Source organism: Coloeus monedula (assembly GCF_965178545.1).
Source record: "Coloeus monedula genome assembly, chromosome: 3".
Taxonomy (NCBI): domain Eukaryota; kingdom Metazoa; phylum Chordata; class Aves; order Passeriformes; family Corvidae; genus Coloeus; species Coloeus monedula.
The window spans coordinates 43,455,008-43,472,658 of NC_138783.1; the positions used below are offsets into that span (position 1 = coordinate 43,455,008).

Below are 17,651 nucleotides of genomic sequence, written 5' to 3' on the forward strand. Positions count from 1 at the left end.
CCAACTTTGGTTATCAGGAGTATCACGCATAGCACAGAATACCATTACTACTTTGCTCTGCTTGCTCTTAGAAGTAGTCATGGAAATTCCTGGTTTGTTACACACAACCTCTTTTACGTAGTAATACTTTTCAAAATACTCCACAGAGTCCCTTGTGATAGAATAAATATTCACATTATTAAACAGCCTGGAAGATGCCTCTCTTCAACATGGATAAAATGGTATACAACATGACATCTGGGACCCAAAGCAAAATTCTTACATACAAAGTAGCCAACTTTTATAAAGTAGGTGCTGTCTAAAACCCGGATTTTGTTTCTTCTGGCACAGTCATGACCAACAGATCATAGAACCATTGAATGGTTTAGGTTGAAAGAGACTTTAAAGATCACCTTCCACCAAGCCAAGCTGCTCAGGGCCCCATCCAGCCTGGTCTTGGACACTCCAAGGATGGGGCATCCACAACTTCTCTGAGTAATCTGTTCCAGTGCCTGATTTCCCACAAAGCAAGGAATTTCTTCCAAATAACTAAACTAAATCTACCCTCTTATTGTTTGGGGCCATTACCCCTTGTTATATCTGCCTGTGTGAAAAGTTGTTCTCCCTCTCTTTTCTAATCCCCCTTTAGGTACTGGAAGGTGCTATAAGGTCTCCCTGGAGCCTTCTCTTCTCCAGGCTCAACAACCACAACTCTGTCAGCCTGTCTTCATAGGGGAGGTGCTCCATCCCTCTTTTAAAACATTTACACTTCTATTTGTACAATAAGGTGCCCAATGAGTTCTGCCAGTTGCATTATTCAGCTACAACTAAATCTCTCAAAAGAAGCTAAAGGGGAATTGAAAGAACAAAAAGAAATCATTCTCTAAAATGCCAGAAGGAAAGCAAGTAATCAATTAAATACCAATTTCTTTCATACATATAATCTTTCATACAAAAGACAGAGCTGGTACACATCCAAAGAAGGAGCTATGCTGATGTATTAGAGTTGCTGGAAAGCTGCTGTTCTGCATCATAGATGCGGCATCACACCTGCTAAACACGAAAGCCAATGCATTTTGGAAGTTGTGTATTTAGATCCCTTGCCATGATTGATACTGTTTGGTATCGCCCTTGCTGCTCAGGTGCTGCACAGAGATCAGAAAAAAATAGGAAGTCATTTTGATCTATCAGTTTAAAGTTGGGATGTCCTACAAAACATCATTGAATTACGTAAAGCTAATAAAGGAAATTCGGGTATCTATAAAGGCAATGCACCTGAAGTCCTTGTTTCTGCCAGATACTGACCAAAGCCCAGAACTGTGCTAATACTCATAAGACAGATCACTTCTACAGTCCCCAGTCTTCTTTTTCCTACTTCACTTTTCTTTATTCTGGGCTTATCTGCCACATTCTTCCTTCATATACACCCTCTTTTTTCCAGCTTTCCCTTTTCTTTTGACAAGCACTGTTTGACCAGAGGACAGAAAGGCAGCTTTAGGACTCTTAGCACCAGGCAAAATGACATGGCCTCCCACATCTCACAGCATAACTGTGCAACTGTGTCATTTCTACGTCCATCTGATTTTCCACAACCAGGATGCAGCTTTGGTTTAACCAACAGAGAAGAATCACAGCTGTGCTTGCCCTGGCCAAGAGAGGCCTGTAATGCACAAACATTTAAAGAGCAGTAAGGGAAGGCATTCAAACTTCTCTCAGGAGCCCTCTGGGCTCTCATGTGGATAGCTCAAATACAGTGCAAATGTGGCTGAAACCCAAGAAAAGGAGTGAGATCTCTAACCATTCAGCACAGGAATTTAGAAAGAAATCAGCATCTGACTATGCATAAATTAGAATTATTTGAGAGAGGGAAAAATTACAGTGTTGTATTTTCTGATTAAATTCTTATCATGATAATTACCATGAATAATATGAATATATAACATGAATAATTTCATTATATAACATTCTGTTTACAAAGTAATTGATGCCCTTTTTAATTTGTTATGTTAGTGAAGCCATCAGGCACCTTGGCATGGGGCTACTTCCTGAAGTAACTCTTGCAAATCTGTGCAAGGTCCACTCCAGGGTCAGCCACATTTTTCTGCCAACCTATGTTCAGACCACTGGAACTGTATCACATAGCTTAATTTTAAACCAGTTCTGGTTTTCTTATTCCACAGTAAAACCCTTGGAGTCTTATACACTCCTGGCTTCCTACACACTCCATCTCAAGTGTGCTGCACATTGTGCCTCCTATTGCTCCCTCTGCTGCTATTACTTGCTTTTTGGGTGGCCCTTTGGAATAAAAAGCCCCACTAGAGAATTTAGTATCTTTGTGATACTGAAAGGAAACCTTAAGAGACAGAACTCCTAATGAGAAGAGATTATATTTAATACCTCAAGTATACTTTTTTCCCCTCCTCAAATTTCCTTCAAAGTTTGATGATGAAATGGGAAATTCTATTAAACACAATTAGCAGAGGAAAAAAAAGACACCTGCATGGTTCCAGTGTGGGTTATTTTCAGCTTCTTTGTACTGTTTCTTTTCTGCTTATTTTCTTGTTCCATTTTGTATGCAACTATTGAACTTCTGCTTTTCCTGTTTCCTTGCTAACACAATCATAGCCAGAGTTACTTCCATGTAAGCTAATAAAAGTGCATCTGCTTGAAAAATTTCTGGAAAAAAAAGTCTATAGATTGTATAAAATGTATCAGTTTGGGTTTAAATTGTCATGGCAACACTGACGTCTTCAACTTTAAATGACAGAGTTAATATTTGTGGAATGTTGTATCATAATATATTTTAGGAAGCTGCAAAGAAGAATAATCTATTATTTTAGAATACAAACCTGAGTGACACAGGAATACATCTCATCACATTTAAATTTATTCAGCATTTAGCACCTATTCTGAACAACAAAATCACCTCCTAAAAGTCTTTCTGATCACAAATAGTATTTGCTTAAGCCAAACAAAGGCAGAATTTTATCATGTAAACCTTATGACAATTCCAGTCTCCCTATGAACACAGACATTTGAATTTGTAGGTTTAATTCATCATATAATTTAGCAAATAGGCATTTTCAAAACCTATCATCACACTGAATTAAAGAATATATTTAAACACATAGTATCAAAGGATTTTAAGGTATCAATGCACAGGGCGTTTTTAAGGCCTCTGTCACTAACAGGAAAAGATCACCCATCATGTCGGTGAGCAAGGTAGTTCAGGATTAGCTTTGAGCAGCAGAAGTCAAGCAAAAAGCTGATGACAGAGGACTGCTCAATGGCTAGGGACCAGCCTCCTTTTTGTTTCTGCTATTTGAAATGAAAACTGTAGATTTTGCTAGAATTAGTTATTAGGACAGATAAAACTTTATATACAAGTCACTGACATGAAATGTAAACCAAACAGAATACCTTCAGCCACAGAATTCTGCTGTTAAAAGTGTGATTAGCATTTCACTTTACAGTTATCCCTGGCCATAATTTTAATGTCTAGGAAAAACTGTCCTGCATAAGTCTTCATTTCCAATATATCTTGTCATTTTAACCTAATTCTGGAAGAATGCTAAATGCTTATGCAGTCATTTAGTATGGGCTGCATCTACAGAGTTCTTACTGTTCCCAGGTTTTCTTCCCTCATCCAGCTGTTACTGTTGTTGATTTGTTTCCACATGCAGAAACAGCCTTAACTTTGTGTCCACACAATATACACAAAAGGATGTTTAGTGCATTGCACTGAAATGTAGCAGAACAAGGTGCTGGAGATTATTTCTCTTGGGTTTTCACATTAGTTTTTTACAGCAAACCATGCAGAGGATCTTTAAGTAAATGTAAAAAGCGACAGGGCACCAGAGCTTTGCTGGCTTTATCATGTCTATTAAATATTGTGCTAAAATTGCTTCACCATGTGAAGAAAGAGAAGGAAAAGGTTTGTTACATAATAGTAGCAGCAGCAACAACATTTTGTATTTTTTACGTTAGCTTCTAAGGTTTTTCTAGACTATTTATTTTGGTTTATGATGATGGAATTGCAAAAATGTGAACAGGTAGATTTGCACAGCAAGTAAAAATGATAAGGCTGAAAGCAATTTTCCATTTTACAGACTTTTACAGAAGCAAGGAAAGGCAACATGCAAATTTCCTTTTTCCAAACCTATAATACCAGCATACTTCTTGGCTAAATCCATAAAGGAAGGTCAACATTACTAATAAAGCATTTTATTTTTCACTGCTGAAATTCCTGTTAGGAATTACTGCACATATTTTAAAATAAAATTAGTTTAGGGCCAAAATTAAAATGTCCTGATGAACAACAGAAATTAATTTTTCTCATTTTCTCTAAGTAAAACATAAAAAGGGGAAAAAAAACGCCTTAGTAGAATTAATATATATAAATACAAGGTAATTGCTCTTGAGGTAATGTTCTAGGAATCAGTCTCTAAACACCCACAAGTGTCTATTGACATAAGTGAAAGGATTACATAAGTCTTAACAGCATGAATTTGGGAAAATTGAACCACTTACAACAGTCAAGGGCTGAAGAAACTACAGACAGGGTACTTAAAGCTATCAGTGGTGAAAACCTAGACTTCACACATATTTTGTACTCTAAAACTGTCAGGAAAAAAAACAGTTTTCAAATGTTTTGTTACTTTTTTGTACCCTAAAGTCATGCTTCTACAACAGTGAGAACCAAAATCACTTTCAAAGGTGAAGAAAGTAAAAAGTAGAAATAGTGATTTAAATGGGTGTTTTTTACCTTGAGACATAACAGTGAAACATGAACAAATCAAACTCTAGGCCTGCTTTTTTTCCATATATCAAAAAGATTAGTGTTTGGGTTTTTAAAAAGCTTTTTTTCAGCACTGTAAATTAAAGATTTGGGCGTTTTTCACAATATGCATACATTTGACATAATAGCATGCATGGGATGGCTGTGGGAAAGGCAGCATTCCAAACTGCTGTGCTGAGATAAGTGACATCCACATCAGCCACCTCCAAACAGAGGCCAAAGGGCAACAGGAGGTAAAAGCGTCAAGTACAGCAGGGTTTTCTTAGAACCATGACTAGAAAAATAAGAATGGACAAGAGGGCAATAAAAAGTCAGAATCTAAATTTAAAACAAAGACTAAACAGGTAAACAAATAGCAAGAAGATGGCAAATTCTCTCCATCTCATCTCATCTCACTGAATTCTTGAGAAAAGGACAGGTGGGACGAGTACAGCTTGAATACTACAGATGTTTAGTCTGTCGATCTGAGTGGAAGTCTGGCATGAGATAGCATACAGACTTTCCCGTGCCAATGGGATTAGACAGAGGTTTCATGAAGAGAGATTTTGGGTCTACATACCACTATTTCTTCCAAGTCCTATTTAAGAAAATAAATCCCTTCATGAATTATACCCTTCTACTTCAACATCCCCATCTTTCTCTACAAAACTGCAATTATGTTATTATCTTCAATAACAACTAGCTTGTATTTCATTTGAAATATCATTAAAGCACTAAATATCAGGAAAGTAACACTGATCTAGAGCAGAGCATTCAGCTGTGTAAAAGCCAGAAAACATGCTGTTTTCTCATTCTGTTCCCATTTTTGAGAGCAGCTATTTCCTCCATCCTCAACAGCCGTGCGGCTGGAAGTTTCTTTTGGGCATAGTCTGGGAAAGTGATAAAAGCCCTGGGAAAATCCATGAAGGAAACAATAGTGTCCTAGGCAATTCCCAGTGATTAGATGAACAAAATTATTGAACAGAATTTAATGGACAGGATCTCTCTTCTCCCATCCTAGGTAGGATATCATTTGTAGACCTGCAGCAGTTTCCTCCCACCACTCTTCTGCAATACAACAGAATTTTTGTGGATAATTCTTCCATTTCTCAAATGAAGGCAGAAGGAGAAAGTAATTGGTATGTGTCAAATGTGTACTATGTTATCAAACTAAAACTGGCAAATGAGGTTTGTTTTCTAGACTTCCTGCTAGAATAAAACACTTGCTGAATCCACTGAGGAAAGATGAAAGAATTTTGAAGACTATCTATCTTTCTGAGCCCCAGATCATAATGCAGATACTCCATGTAGTATAGGTTTATAAAGTACATAAATAATCATCTAGAATACCTGAGATCATGCCCAAATTTTTCAGACTGCTGCCAACAGTTCAGTGGTAATACTGATCTTGTGCTGTGAATAAGAATACATTCTACAGACATGGAAAGACACGGAAACCTCAGGGAGGCCTAGGACCAGTTTCTTAATTTAAGATTAAGAAACAATCACCATCTGGGGAAGACCATCACATTTTGTAGTGACGGGATCTGGGAATCACCTGTACAGAAACTACCAAAAGCATTTTAGATCTTAACAGAGAAGAAGAATTGGCATCTGAGATACTTCTTTCTATGAAAACCAAACAAAAGTACCTTCAAAACCTAAATGTGCCATTGCATGGCACTGAAGGACTACAGTACCATGAATTAAAATTTGGCCATTGCAACAGTAATGTCTTTGACAAAATATCTACTTTGAGCACATGCTCCAATAGACTTAGCCAGCAAATAAATAATATGGCTCCATCTTAGAAGGTTAGTCAAGAGCTAAGTATTGATTCAAGAAGCCTGCTCTAATAAAATAATGTGATGTAGTACATCTTTGACCAGTAACATAAAAGAAACACGTTACATAGCATCTGATCCAAAGCTCACTGAAATCAGTAGGAATTCAGAGCCTTCCAAAACTAAAATAAAGTATTTGCATAGGCTAGGAAATACAATACATTCTTGCAACACTATTAATAAATTCTAACCTTTAAAAAATAAACAAAAACAAAACAAGAAAACAAAACCAAAAACTAAACAAGGGGGGAAAAAAGGAAAAAAGGCTTTAGAATGAAACATACTAAACCCAGTTGCTTTCTCACCCAGTGTGATCATTTTATGTTGCAAAATCAGTCTCCAGAAATGGCTAAAATGCATGGGGGAAAGCTCATAGAACTGACTCTTCTGCTACACATATGCGGCTCTCAGCATTTACTGTGGAAATCCTGAGCCAAAACCTATCTAGATCTCCCTATTTAATATTTAACAGCGAAAATGTATTTCACTAAGTTGCTGTATCTTTTTTTGCTCCCACTCACAATTAAGGCCTCCACAGCATTTCATGATCTACAACACAAGTTCTACAATCTCCTTCTTCACTGAAAAAAAATCCCAAACCACTCCTTCATGTTAAACTTTGTTCTGTGGCCATTTCCCATATGAGAAACAAAAATAGTTGTATTCTATTCAACTTTTATGCTAATTGTTCTAGTTTAGCAGCTGCTTTCCCCTACCCATCCACTCACCCCCCCAAGCTGAAGAACTTTTGTTTACTTAGGTTTTCTTCAAATGGCCAACACTCTGTGCCTCTGATTACAGGGTATGCTTTACCAGCTTGGGTAGTATTCAAGATATGGGTGCACCATGTGCTCACTACATGCTTTAAAATGTTCCTAAATTCTCCCTTTTCATAACCTCCAAAGTTCTGCTTCTCCTTTTAATCACACCAGCCTGAGATGATGTTTGCAGACTCACAATGACTCTCAAATCAAGCATCGACAGCCTCTTGTATATGTACAGTCACAGCTTCACGATTACCAACATTTGCATTCATCAACCCTGTCTTTCATCTGAATTTATTGCCTCAATACCTATAATGGGATCTCTTCTTTTTTATTTGAGAGTTCTATAGCCCTGTGTCTGAACTAGACATCTGAATTCCTTTTATACCCATAATGCCTTTCAGACAGCATTTAAAATAGGACAGGTAACTCACATCACTAAAATACTTATGTCTCTCCAGGAGCTCTCTAAAGTGAATCTTAAGAACCAGCTCAGATGTTCCACAATGTAGAAAAATCCCTGCTTTGTACTTTGAAATTCTACAATATACAATTTACAGTGACCCCTATTTTTGACAGTCCTGCATAATTATATAACCATAAACAATTCTCATCTTCCTGCAGGCCTTCCCTTTACTCAGGCCTCACATCCTCCCTGATATTTCTAATAATTACATGCTTAATTAAAAAGTCATACACACAACACCTTACCTTTGATGCCATACGCATGAACAGTGAGTTTTGATCCTCTGCTGTTCTCATCTTCTCATTTTTGACCAAATCCTTCAGGTTCATACTATCATCATCCTGAAAATACCTTACTCTCTCTTTATCTACATGAGTAGGGACCTGGAAGCAAACACGTTAAAAATAAATATTAACCTAATGAGAAAGATCAGTTATAAAATTCAGACCCTAACAATTTCAACAAGTTTAAAGAATCACGAATCAAGCTAAGCAGTTCAGAAATAACTGGGCTAACAGCTCCATTTTGTCTACGGAGACGAACATCTTTCCTTTTCTTCAATTGCATCAGTACGCCTAGATGAAAACACAGCCTCTTTCCAAAGTCACTCTATCCTTTATATCCTTAAGGTATCAGAGCAACAACTCGGGAAAGATGTACAGTGCTTCACTGAAACAGATAATAAGCTCATAAAAATGAAATATTTTAAGAAGCAATTTTCATTATTCACAACTCTAAAGCTTTTGTAAAGTCACAGACAGTACTGAAACACAGTAATCACAGACAGTAATGAAAACTTGTGTGAATATGGTACCTCTGCTGAGAAATGTTGCCATCTTAGACAGAGTGCACAAGAGAACAATGATGCTCCTTAGGGCAGGACTAAACGAAATTCTGAAGGAGCATAGGGAGTGGTCATTAACATAAACTAGGATAGCATTTTTCAAAATGGAAACAGGATGATGACAACAATATCCTCACCCTCCTGTGCCTTTCACTTCTCCATAGCAGTGTTGCAAACTGATCTGTCCTACTAATCAAGAACATGCTTGCTAGAAATATGAGGTAGTATCCTCATATACCTCCTCTTATCTCAAAAAGATCAAAGTGCTACTATACTTACTGTTGGAAGCAATTATCCTAAGAATAAAACACTGCTCCAGCTTCCAGGCTACTCATTGTTCCCCAAAGCATTTTGTTACAAAGATTAGGTCATAATTATTGTTATCATCAGCAGCCATATTTTTTATTAGAATAAAAGTGAAATTTACCCTGATACATGAGTATCTCAGTAAAACCTTTCTTAATTCAGAAATATTCAGCTCTGGTAATCTTCATTATTTACATAACTTTCTGTAATATAAACTACTTGGCTCAGAGACTGTGATAACTTTTCCCTGAATGTGCATTTAAATAAGCCCTAAAGTGATCCCTTGGGAAATACAACCTGAAAATAAACTTATTATATTGCTTAATAAGTATGTACTCTAACACTTAATTACAATCATCTTCTGAAGGGAACTTTTTAACTACCTACTGACATTCTGATAAGATACTCATTAATTATGGCATCATAAAAGTAAAACTACGAAATAATTTAAGAATTGCAGTTTAATACTCAGATTTGTAAAACTTACCATCTGCTGCTTTCTTCGTCCTCCTTTTGGCTCCAGTGGCTCTGCTGGTCCTGTCACAGGCCATGCCCTTCCACTTCCATCTGTTCTGACAAGGACCACTTGTTCATCTTCTTGACGCCTTGAAGCCTGTGTCAGGTTTTAAGACGTGTTTAAAACAGATGGTACAGACGAGCCAAAAGAAATACCTAATCCACATTAAATAAATGTTTAAAATCCTAAAGATTAAGTAACAGATTCTTTACATTTTGTGTGTTCATTATAATTCAAAGTAGACAGTATCAACTTAGCGAGATATTCTATTCACACTCAAACAGAAAAAAGTATTCAGTTAGTTAAATGCAGAGGTTTTTTTCCAAAAGAACCAAATTCGTATTCTTGGTTTTTTCTCATAAAGCTTTATCTCCAAAAGACACACAATGCTTCTGGAAGACTTAAAGAGGTAATACTGAACTAATATACACCAGCATCATTATAAGGCAGTATTCCTGAAAACCATCTGAAAAGCTACAGCACATTACCACTTCTTTTGTCAACTAGGGGTGTGGAGGATGACCACCCTCATCTCAGTCCCCCAAAAAGCTGGAAGGTCCTTCAAAGGGCCCCCACTTCACAGGGGTGTTCTCAAACTTAAATAAAGATATAATTTATATATATTGTATATATATTTTATATATATACACACACAGAGGGCAGGAAAAAAGGCAGAAATTACCAAAAAGTAAGTACTTAACTTTCTAAAATATTAAGGGAAATTTAAAAAAATAATTTAAAAGCCTGAGCACTTCCTGATTATACTCCACAGATATTTAGGTGTATCAGTTGATTAAATTAGAGCACATAATGGGGTCACCACTTAATCAGATGATATTAGGACAGCCTTTGTCAAATCTTATAAACAACTTCATTAATCTTAATTTGAAGCTATTTTCTACCAAACTGATTTCCACCTGCCATCCTTGCCTAAGGAAAGCTTGTCCCAGAAACCCAAATAAAGTCTGTAAAATCTGTAGGTACTGAAGTATACTTCAACAGCTTAATTACATTTTTTCCAAGAAAAATCCTATGAAGGTAGAAGTTATGGACCAAAAAGCTGCCTAGGTAAGCCAGACCTCTCTCTTCTGTAACACCAAAGGCCAATCTCATTTTGCAAAGCAAACCAAGATGTTCAGCACCACTTTGGCTCCAATAACAATAATGATATTTTCTGAGAATACAACACAACTTACTTCTGGCATCAGCCAGGTAGATGCCTCACCTGTTACTTTTTCACAACATAAGGGCTTTTCTCCCTGTTGGGAGGGGGAGAGAAGGTGATTCATCCCAATAGGAGAAAAAGGCTGTGTGTATTCACCCCACACGTGTCACATCATTAAAAGGTCACAACTGGCTGAGACACAAACAGCCAGACTGGGGGGGGACCATGTTTTCAGGTCATCACTATGCAATAAAACCTTATTCACAGCAGATATGGAAAGCAAAGATGAAGTTAACACCAATAAGAATGTATCATAGGAAACTTCTTAAACGCCATAGTTCCTTTAAAACTTGGGTAACTTTACAAATTTGGGAGGTTGAACACATAACCATAGATATCACAGGGAAAACTCAAAACCCCAAAGCGTTGCTAATTAGTCTGAAATGAAACAGACTTTTGTAGAGGAAAAAAACCAACCTTGTTTATTACTGTATCCTGCAGCCGTAGGAGAGGAGAGAAGATCCAACAGGCAGGAATTGTGCAGCAAGATTGATTTATTTAATGATTTTACAAACTCTTTTATAGACTTTTTTCTTCATAGTCTAATTGGACAAAGGATCAGCCACCCCCTGCGTGGATTGGCTAAAATCCTAAAATATCCATTGTCAATATATTTTTCTACTGTACCATAAACAAAGCTCTGCAAGGTCGCAGGTGTTCATAGCTTATAGAACTTCTGCTAATCTCTTCGTGAGAGAGAAAAGTATCCCACGGGCTTAGAAAGAAGCAAAATTCTTGCTAGCAGCAATATTGTATCCACGCTTGTTCTAAACCATACCCACGTGGCCAAGTAGGGATACAAAGTTCTCACAAGAGGACTAGTAAAATCCACACAGCAGACCCTTTACAGTTTTCAGTGAATAATCAACCAAGTAACCACTTCTGAAGGGTCCTGTTTATGTGAACTTCTCAGTCAGGAGCATCTTTCCAATCATTCAGCTCCTTTTACCTGCTGCCTCTATCTGTAGTCTCCAAAAGGATGCTGACTTCAGGTCTCTCCTTTCCCATACCTCTGTGTTACTGAGACAATAAAAACTATGAACTTTTCCATTCCCAGTCTCTAAACTTTAACCTCATTGGATACATGACTTTTAAAAAACACAAATCACTAGAAACAACAGTCATTACAACTGCAGTGCTTCAAGAACTGTAAAGAACAGTAAATGCCAGATTCTTATATCAACTTACAACCATCTAGATCCTTCCAAAGACATCCATCCCAAAATTGTCTTCACTAGAATTCTTAATACAGGCACTTCAGAAAAGATGCCATTGAAGTGCAGCCTGCTATTTTCCCAAAAGTTAATGGAACTCACAAGGTGTTCTACATGTCAGACTTTCTTTGCCTTTGAAGAAGGGCTCTAAAATGTTAGATCCAACATTTGCACTTTCTTTTTTCTTCCCATTTCTGCATGCTAACACACAAGCAGTAGGAGAGTATCTTCTGGATCTGAACCATGGAACGAGTTAGGACAGGGACAGGGAATGGAGAGGGGAGCAGCTGATATAATACATACTGAATTCTTTGAGTCAGAACCCTACAGCTGGCAAGGTTTTGTTTGCTTTATGATGGTTTGAGGTTTCTTCTCACTAATTTCCAAGAGTCCTGACACAAGGCATGTAATACTGACCATAATGTATTTAGATTTAATATATCAGAGGAAAAAAAAAAAGGCAAAAAATTTGAGTAATTTTTAGCTCTAGAATACAAAGTACAAAAAAACAGAAGTGATTTTTCAAAGAGATATTAAAGGAAGCAGATAAAAGGATAAAATAATTATGGACAGTATGAAGACTAATGTGAAGTCATGTTAGACACTAACAGCACATGCATACTAGGAACCAAGATGAATCCAATGGATGCAAGCCAAACATGATTATTCAGAAGATTAAAGATGTTATTAGAGGTAAAGACATCCTTCAGAACTCAAAACTCTATCTAAATAGAACCGACTTAAAAACACAGCATAACAACAGACGGTTAATTGTATTAACGCGAAAAAAATTGATTTTTAGGAGGATCTTACCAACAATAACTAGTAAAGCTATTTCAAAACACATCAGAAGCAAAAAGCTTTCTGGTAGAAAAAGATGCTCAAGTGGTTACAGCATTATCAGAAGGTGATACTTGAATAATAAATTAATTAATTGTATTTTATTCAACAACACTTTTTGAAAGAAAAAAGAAAAAAAAACTAGAATAAACTTTAGAAATCATCTTTAAACCGAAATATCAGTAAAAGGAGCTTTTTAAGTAAGCTGCCATGAAGTAATGATTTTCACTAGAGCTTCCAAAAAAGAATTCCAATATGTAATGTCCACATCTTTTAGCACATACTATATCCCTTAAATAGGTCTCAGTACAAAAATAATGGAAAGTGACCAATACAATAAAAGGCTTTAAAATGTGCCAAAGGCTGATTCTGGGAATTCTGGGACAATATATCTAACATCTATAATGGAAAAGTTCACACAAGTATATTAAGAACCAGAATTCCTCTACACTTTAACAATTACACCATACTGAGAAAGAGCCTTTGCAGGAAAAATCCACAACTCACAGAAGTAACAGACTTTTTCAAAGGAGTGTGGATAGCAATCTAACTGCAATAATTACTTAATGTTCTCTTTCTATCTATTGGTATTTTCTTTACACTTGCATTTCCGTGAATATATGACATGGTATATGGTAACACAATGTGGTCATTGTGATGTAATAAATACTCATTAGTAATTATGATCAGATAAATAATACTTCTATTAAGTACAACATGGGTTTAAAAACATATATTACAGTCTTTTAAATATGATACCTATTGTTAAATGTTACAGTTGAAACTGAAGAAGAGGCTCAGTCACTATCCCTGAATCTTGCGATGATTGCTAAACAAACAATGTAATTTACAGTCTGAAATGAAGAAAAGAAGTATGTATTTCCAGAATGAGAGAGGAATTGTTTGTTGCCATTAATTAAGGAACATGAATTTTTACTTCAGGCCAATTAAATATGCAAAGTACACAGTTGTTCTCACCAAATGTACAAACCACTATATAGCAATTAACATCCAACTGAACAAAACAAGCAGACAAGTCTGGTTTTGAAAGATAAAAGCTTTAAATTAAATACATAAATAAATAACTAAGATGCAGCTCCGAAAAAGATTTTTGAACTCTCCAGAGATTATCCCTGTTCCAGAATCCAGCAGGTGGAAGTGGAAATCCTCTGCCACACCAGGTGCACAGCATAATCTGAGGAACAGACAGTGGAGCAGGTGAACAAATGGAGTAATCATCTGGCCATCATGGCCAAGTATCTGAGATAAGATCTACTCAATTAGAACTGTTTTTCAATGCTAATAGCTAAAGGGAATAAAATACATTTTAACAGTCAGTGTATTGTGGGGTAGGGAGCAACTAGAGCTAGAAAAGAACAATTTTTTTTTTTAATTACTGAGCCAACAAAAAGCTGGATGCTGCATGCACTGAAAGCTGTCTGCAAGTGTTTACTGAGAGCTCCATTCAAGTGGTACAAGCGCAGTGTAATGAAGGAATAGCAAAGCTCAGGAACAGTCTTCAGCAAGGAACAAGCCTTGCTAGCTTTGTCAAATCAGATGCTGCATTAAGCATGCCACCTGTTTCCTTTCTCCTACAGTCTTTGGCAAAGTGGAAATGCTCTGAATATTGTCTTATTCCTCTATTGGAAAAATCTGTCCTTACGTTACAGTATCAGTAAGCGTCTAAAAGATATCTAGCACTTCTCAGAGTGCTAGGCTCAGCTATTTCTTCCACCCACTGTCTCCCTTTCTCTTCCATTGCTCCTTCTTCTCCCATTCCAGTTACCCCCCTCTTAGGTTCTCAGGTTGCACTCACATATAATCACCAGTTACCAGAAGGATGAATAAATCCCATCTAGAAAGAGCATGGGCTCCTTCAGTGCTGGCTATTCCTAAGGGCATCATGTCTCATATTCAGGAGTCACTGTATTCCCAACTTGGAGTGCCCAGATAACAGGTTTCCAAGTATCTAAGCTCCCCTTCAGACTCTGAGATTTGTTGTGAATAATGGCACTGTAACCTTCAACATAATGCTTATAAAAATCAGTAGGTTAGCCATTCTCTATAGCAAGACTGAGGTTTGGATCTCACAGGAAGATGAAATTAAAATGGTCAGAGGTCTGTCATAGCAGTCCATTGTATACATGTTGCATCTTTGACTGGGGTTTCTTACAGCAGAAAAAAGATAAGACTAAGAGAATCAGCAGCATGAGGAAGGAAAGCAAAAGCAAACTTCTAAAAACTAGGTTAAAAATTTAGTATTTTGACAAAGACTTCATAAATATATTAATGAGTCACTATTACACGTTCAAAAGGTGCTAACATAGTAATGGGATTTTACAAAGGTTTTACAAGATCAGAAAGTTGGTCTGCCATAATTAGGCCCCTTGTGTTTAACAGTGAAGAGAAGCATTAGAAAATCTAATGCAGGCTGCAACACAGACATGAACTATTCTATAGAAGAGAATCTTTATCAGGTAGTGCTTGGTTTGTATGTAAAGCATGAGACTAAAAAAACCCCAAAAGTTCCAAACCCTGGAAAAGGATTAGGTCTCTATCCTTTCTTTCTGCCAGTCAGTGAGTGACACCGGTTAGTAACACAAAATGTACAAAACTTCATTTGTTCTTATTGATATAAAGTCAGTTGCCCTTTAAATTCAGCAATTCTTTGTTCTTATATTACAAAAAGGTTATTTTGGCTAGACTATTTTTACTCAGAATAAGCAACCTGGTCTTCTTATTAATCTCCTCTTTACAACTAATGCCTCCGATCAGCCCTGCATGCAGAAGTCTTTCTATTTCCAGTCAGTACTTATTTTCCTAGAGCATCTTTAAGATAGGGTGATCGGAATATCATCTCTTCAGTAGAATGGACACACACAAATCTAAAGTCAAATTCAGTAAGAGTCATACTGCCAGCCTGTGGAAGTAAAACTGGAACTAGTAATGTATAACTTACAGCAGCCTGTAATGTGTCTGTCCAGGGATGCACTTAGTAATGGGGAAAACTAAAGCAATTAAGTCTAACTTTAAAATAATACTGGATATCAAAAAGCCACATAGCTTTGAAAATACAACTTTAAAAAAGGCTCTAAAGGTTCGGTTTGATACTCTAAATTATTAGCTATGCTTTGAAATGGTTATCCTCATCAGTGAGCCACTGCAGGTATGAGATGTAAGAAAACTTGTAAAAAATGTAATGGCTTGTTTTTACAGCAAGAACATCTGACACAAAACATATATACTCACACCATAAGAAAAGAAAGTATTGCAGCATGTTGGTTCTTAAGTCCACAAATCTCCATTTCATCTTACCAACTGATTTAACACAGTGAAAGGGTAAATACAGCAGTAAAAATATGTAGAAATTTAACACGGTGTTAGGAGAAAAACAGAGCCAGAAAAAAGGGCCCCATCAGTTACAAGTGCTGCATGGCACTCAGATAGGGCTTTTGTCTCCGGTGTCAAAGCATACTTCAAAGTTTTTGTATTCTCAGTTTGAAATTTAAGACATTTTAGCCATTTTGCCCTTTTATACTTTTTACATGTATTGAAGTGATAAGACATTTACATCATTTAGTTACTGCTACAATTTCTCCAATAGGTTTTAATTGCAAAAGCCAATTTCCTATAAATTACATTCAGGAAAATAAACCACTGTGTCTTAATATGTTTTTGTCTTAAAAAATTGCATAATCCTCTCTTACTGACATCAACAAGAGTGTTCAGGAAGCACACTAATCAATAACTGCATACACCTACTATTTCTTAAAAGTATGTACTAATGATATGAAAGCTGTTCTGCAGAAGTATACCCCCTTCATTATTCCGTGTTCCACTCAGAGCAAGTCAGCTCTGTATGGAAAACATAAACTTTTTCTGGAGAAAGGATGGCACAGCTATCTTGCAGATAAGATTCAAGTGTGATGGAACAGCAGGAATCAGAAATTATGATGAGCTGAAAACATCTGAGAGTAAAAGGCCATGAGCCATCTGTTGCTGTATCTTCCTACCATCTGAGGTTCCAAATAAAATCTGAGATTTTTATTGTGCATTTAGTGAGTATCATTAATCCCCAGCTTTCTAATTTTTATGCAAGTATCTCAGCTATACCTTTCTGCAAAGCAATTTTAAATAATTTTTAAAGGATTCTTTATATATGGTAAGTCTATAAGCATTACTACAGCTGCATTTAGGTTCTGCATTAGTTAAGTCAGAATGAAAGTTATGAAAATATATTACAGGTAAATTTTGACAACCAAATATTTTCATTGCAGAAAAATATCTGTGTTTATAGTCTCAATTCCCAAACCTAAAATTAAACATCCTGGCACACCTGCAATTTTGAATGTTAATTTTCAGGGTGATTTGGCTTTTGCTTTTTTGTGTTTGTTTAGCAATGGTTTGGTTTCCTTTTAAATAAAAAAACCCCAGACATCAGAAGCATTGATTATTTTCCTTCTTTTTTTCACTTCCTACTCTGAAGTACTCATCACTATCTAAATTTTACATGCATACACACATATACACAAACACACATGTATACACACACCCCACCTTACTGAGATAACTGTCTCCTTCTCCAAGGAATCACTGTCATTTTTAAGCTATTTGTGAACAGATCAATCTTGAAAACATATGAAAAATAAACATACATTCTTGTTCTCCCCATTATCATTACTAGAACCAATAGAATATTATTTCAGGTTTGTTCCACATCTGATTCCTCTCAGCTACTTACTCCTACCAGTTTACTTGTCTCAGGATACTAACTGTGCTGCAAATTGTTTCTCTGGATAAAGATCCAGCATGTTCTGTCCTGTCTCTCCTGGTGCAGAACTATACACAATGGGATGCAATGGATGCAATTTTATA

The 17,651-nt window shown here is 36.4% G+C and overlaps 1 protein-coding gene across 2 annotated transcripts in view; it reads right to left on the reverse strand.

Moving 5' to 3' along the window:
• CWF19L2 (CWF19 like cell cycle control factor 2) overlaps window positions 1-17,651 on the reverse strand; it is a gene marked incomplete at its 5' end in the record, with an annotated part of 65,972 nt that overhangs the window by 12,614 nt on the left and 35,707 nt on the right. For both annotated transcript variants that reach the window (XM_082278005.1, XM_082278004.1), the window contains 2 exons: window positions 8,076-8,213; window positions 9,468-9,593. In XM_082278005.1, coding sequence (XP_082134131.1) covers window positions 8,076-8,213; window positions 9,468-9,593 — 264 coding nt within the window. The remainder of the gene's footprint in view (window positions 1-8,075; window positions 8,214-9,467; window positions 9,594-17,651) is intronic.